Source organism: Arachis hypogaea, chromosome 16 (genome assembly GCF_003086295.3).
Source record: "Arachis hypogaea cultivar Tifrunner chromosome 16, arahy.Tifrunner.gnm2.J5K5, whole genome shotgun sequence".
NCBI lineage: Eukaryota > Viridiplantae > Streptophyta > Magnoliopsida > Fabales > Fabaceae > Arachis > Arachis hypogaea.
The window spans coordinates 39,431,359-39,436,675 of NC_092051.1; the positions used below are offsets into that span (position 1 = coordinate 39,431,359).

Sequence of the window (5,317 nt, forward strand, 5' to 3'; positions counted from 1 at the left end):
TTTAAAAGTCTGATTTTTAAATTTTGAAAAATAGTTATTATTATAAGTAAATTAATTAAATCATTAATTAAACTAATCATTAATTTACTTTTATAACTCCATTATTCATATTGTTCACTAGTATTATTGTTCTTTTCCTTATATATTAGTAAAGTATTGGAGTTAGATCTGACCCATTCAAAGCCCTAGTAATTTGCGTTTATAAATGAGACACACTTTGATACTGACTTACTGAGCAAGCAACCTCTTGTTGTAGATAATGCAATGCAGAGTAGAATACTAACGAGATAAACTTGTATATAATAGAAGGATATATAAGTTATATCTTAGAATAAAAAAATATCCAAATCTGATACTTTTGTTTTCTTATCCACTATCTTTAGGATTAAGAATGACAATGAGTATCCGTGAGACTCGTAAAATCTGATACAGTGATACTTTTGTTCTCTTATCCCCTATCTTTAGGAAAAAGAAGCTGTAAATTTAAAATAGTATCATGATAAATAAGAAAGAATATTCGGTAATACTTAGATTTCTATAGATCATGTGAAGGCACGATACAATGAGCAAATAAACTGCATTATGAAGGCACTTTATTCTTCAAGCTATCTCTACTCTATGCACACAATTGATACAGTAGTACCCTGTAATGATATACATTTTCAACTATGTACATTCTTATGTATGTGCTGAAAAGAATATAATTACCACACTGCATTATTCTTGCTTATTTACATATAAACCACTTCACTTACCATCCATTCCCATGCAGAACAAGCAAGCATGCCCTGTACAACTCACTTCTTGATGAGGCACCAACACCAAGTGAGAAAAGAGCATATCATGAAAAGAGAAAATGGTAATAATGGGTACCACATGATTTTTAATAGCGTGGTGTGTGATGTCGTCTAAGTAAAAAGTGAGTTCAGATCAAGATAGCTTATTATTGTAGTCAAATAATAAAACTCATGGATCATGAATATCCCATGAAGGCTAAGCTGTTAAGCTCTTGAGGTTGTATGATTGAATTCCACTGATCAAAGAAGCCAAAATTGTAGCCTTTGTTTGTATCCATCACAAGACTTGGCTTATCATCACTATTATCAACATCATCACCAAGTTCTAGGCTTATTTTCTTATTTGGGGGAGCATATTCCAAATGGTTTTCTTCTTCTTCAATGAATTTTCTCTTCAAAGGATTATTATACAAGCCCTCCATTGCAGATGCTAAGAACTGTGCTCCTATTACATTCAAGTTGTTGTCTTCATGCACTGAACCATATTCTTTCATATCATAATTTCTAACAAAGCCTGTGCTTGAGGACACACCAATGGAATTAGGCAAAGTACTCCTAGAAGCCAGAATATAAGGTAACATTGGAAATTCGTTGTGCACAATGGAGGCTTTTACTAGTTCAGGATTGAAGTTCTCATCATTCATTTGTTGAATCTTTTTTGTTGGTTCATAAAGTAGTTCACTTGGATCTTCTAAAGTGCTTCTTGGGCTGCCTGTTTTCTGTCTCACCCGGCATAGCACCCACTCATCAAGCTGTAGCAAAAAGAAAAACAATTAAACAAAAACTTCATGATATTATTCTGGCTTTAAACATATTCCATCAAATGTTTTGGAGTAAGGATATAGTGTACTAAAAATACAAAAATAAATAGTAGGTACATATTATAAATTAGCCAATAAATTAGTCGTTATGTATTGGTAGATGAAAAATCTGACTATAAAATTTCTAAAATTTAATTTTGCATTCAAAAACCTCTTTTCATAAGAAACGACCCAGTACCATTCCTCTCCTTCCCCGATGCGACATTGTTTCTCCTCTCCTCTGTCATGATTCGCCTCCTCCATATCGCGTCGCGGTACCATTCCGGGATCCTCTCACGCCGCACCGGTTATGGCCGTTACGTGTATCGGCATCCAAACTCTTCTTGCAGAGTCGCGATTTGTGCACTCTCTGACGTCTAACACGTGGCGTCGCCGAGCTGGACCACCCTCACTCACATCGTCTCGTGTTGCCATGGTGCTGCCCGCAGGAGTTCGGCTACTGCAACGACGACGTAGAACGCAACGGCATGACCACCCCTTCCATCTCCTTGTGCAAGACCGCTACAGTCTCTCCCTCCATCTCCTCGTGCAAGATGATTCTTCATGTTCTTCTTATTATTAGTTTTGTTTTGGAAGTTTTTCCCCTAAATTTCGAAAGTTTTTTTTTTATGTTTTTTTTTTTTTTTGGATTTTGGATAGTTTTTTTTTTTATTATTTAATATTTTTTTGCTTAGTTTTCAGATATTCTTTTTCTATTTTTTTTTTAAATTTGTTTTGTTAGATTTTAGAAATTTTTAAATAAGTTTAGATATTTCGATTTTGTTAGATTTTGGATTTTTTTTATTAAGTTTGAATTTATTTTTATTTTGAAATTTTTAAAATAATTATGGTATATTTATAATGAATTTTGAAATTTTTTTTAAATGAATTTTGGAAGTTTTAAAAATAATTTTACAATGAATTTAGATGTTTGTTATTATTTGATTTTATAGATATTTTTTTTAGATTTTAGATGCCTTTTTTATTAAGTTTTGAATGTTTTTTATGATAATTTGAATTGACGTCTTCCAACAAATTTTTAAAAAGATTTTGAATATTTTGTTTTTGTGAGATTTTGGATGTTTCTTTTTATTATGTTTCAAAAGTTTTTTTTCAGTAGGATTTTTTTAAATAATTTTTAGAATTTTTAAAATAAATTTACAATGATTTTGGATTTGTTATTATTTGATTTTATATTTTTTTTTAGATTTTAGTTTTTTTTGTTTTCATTATGTTTTGGATGTGATAATTTGAATTGACATTCTCTTCAAAAAAAATTCAAAAAAAAATTGCTAGTATATATTCTGATATATATATTTTATGAAGATGACTAGATTTTTTTGTATACACATAATATCGCTGTTAAAAATAGGGTAAAGTATATTTTTTGTCCCTAAAGTTTGACAAAAGTTTTAAAAATACTTAAGTTTTATTTTGTTTCAATTTTGTTCTAGAAGTTTTCGATTTGCATCAAATATACCCCTAACAATTAACTTTTCAAAAAATTTAAAACCAATTGAACAACAATTTCATAAGAACAACTCTCAACAAAAGCAAATCAAGCATAACTTTCATGCATTATTGTTAGATTTATCTTAAATTTGTTGAAAATTTAGCCGTTGAGGGAATATTTAATGCAAATTACTTTTGAGACAAAATTAAAATAAAATAAAACTTAATGATATTTTTAAATTTTTGCCAAATTTTAACGACAAAAAATATACTTTATCCTTAAAAATATTATGCTTCTGCATTCTTAGAAAGTATCTCTTATGTTTTAGTTTTATTAATAATTTAGTTTATTCGAACAAAATTTGAGTCCAAATACTTAAATTATTAACAAATCTAAAATGTGAGAAACAAAATAGCTGTTCCAAAAAAGAGTTAGTACTACATAAGTAAAATGTGAGAATGTTTATTATTAACAATGTTTTATGAAAAAGAGATAGAAATTCGGAATTCATGGATGCAGTTGACCTACTCTCATGGAGCCTCTTTTGTGAGAATTTGAGAGGAGTGAATCATGCAACCTATACTCATGCATGATCCAATCAGTTTTGGATCCCTTTGGGGGACGTCCCTTGTAGAAGACAAGGGCTTTCTTCACTCCAATGCTCTTCATACCACATGACGTGATAATTGGTTTGTCAGTTCCAGTGGCCTTCCAGTAACCTGCACCAGCTGCTCTGTTTGGTCTCACTCCATTTGGGTACTTCCTCTCTCTTGGAGTAAAGAAATACCACTCTTCTTCCCCAAACAAAGCTTTGCCTATAAAAAAAAAAAAAAAAAAAAAAAAAGAATACAAAGCTATTTATGTTGGAAATTTATTTGAAATGAATTAAAATAATTTTTTATTTTCTATACCAAATAAAAACATCTTTAATTACATAAATCTTTTTTTTTTTTTTTTTGAGTTGAGACCCAGATCGCCTAGGCATGTTTGCTGAAGATATAACCATACATCCTTCTATCAAATTGATCTTTTAAGAGAAATAATATTATAACATGGTATCACCCAAGGTATAGAATTCGATCCTTAGTGATCCTAAAGAAAGAATTTCAGTATAAGGCTAATGAAAAAAAAAAAAAAAAAAGCCTATAAGAAAAAAAGACTTCACGCAAAGTTACAGTAAAAAAAGAGGTTTTTGCTTGGCGGAGTGTGTTAGAAATATAACATTCATGTATCTCCTCGTATGAATTTAAGTTTTTGGGAGAGGTGGCTTAGCTTATGACAGTGATTTGGTTAATTTTTAAGAAAAGCAGTAGAATTGTAATTATTTTATTATGTTGATTTAAATAAATCAAAATTTTTATTAATACAAATTAGAGTGTGATTGTTATTAAGAGGAGTTATCTTTCATTTATAAGTCAAAATGTGCATGAAATGAACATACAATTAAGACTAAATGTTTTGTACGGGAAAGAGAAGTAAAAGATGGAAACAGAAACCAGATATATAGTTGTACACATACTTGGAAGCTCCCATGGATTGAACTTGTAGAGGTCTATCTCTGCTATGAATGAGGCAGGAAGTGGTGAAGAAGTGACTTTGTTTCTTAGATAGTGAACAATTAACTCTTCATCAGAAGGGTGGAATCTAAATCCAGGAGGGAGATGGATTTCCAAACTAGTATCCTTGTCCATGAAGAAGATGGAAACTACTATAACGCTTTCGAGGAAAACTAGGAAACTGTATCAATCAGTTGCCGGTATTATCGATTAAGGTGGTGGTAAGATTGAAAACACTGTGCATGTGTTATATATATACACATACAAACATAAGTGGTGCTTGGTCATGGTGAGAGGGACAATTATGTTGAAATATATTATATAGTATATAATTGTTTGGCTAGATTGCATTAAGGTAGGTGTGGGGAAAGAGTTGATGAAAGCAACCAATTTGTCTCATGTTCTATGACCCACATTCTTCCAAGGCTGTTTGATATAATTTAATTAGCACGCTTACTTTGCAATTTAGCTAAAAGATTTGAGTCTAGCTAATGGTCTCCAATGTGAAGCTGATTTAACAGGACATAGCATGATTTTAAAACTCTAACGACAAAGGTTGTCAATTTTATTTTATGTATTAAATCATCTAATATTTATATGCAAATTACTTATGTAATATGACTAAATTTGATCAAATTAGTTCCTTAAATGTCTGTTGAATCAAATTAAGTCATCATTTTGTTTTATGTTTGTGTGTCCTCCGACCTATGC

General features: G+C 30.6%; 1 protein-coding gene across 1 annotated transcript; it reads right to left on the bottom strand.

The window, feature by feature from the left end:
* Nucleotides 1-516: 516 nt before the first annotated feature.
* On the bottom strand, nt 517-4,806 carry LOC112759194 (NAC transcription factor 29). Its single transcript, XM_025808011.3, has 3 exons — nt 4,570-4,806; nt 3,579-3,865; nt 517-1,549 (listed from the first exon to the last, which is right to left on the bottom strand). Exons 1-3 carry the CDS (start codon nt 4,739-4,741, stop codon nt 974-976), a joined length of 1,035 nt encoding a protein of 344 aa, XP_025663796.1. The 5' UTR covers nt 4,742-4,806; the 3' UTR covers nt 517-973.
* Nucleotides 4,807-5,317: the final 511 nt, after the last annotated feature.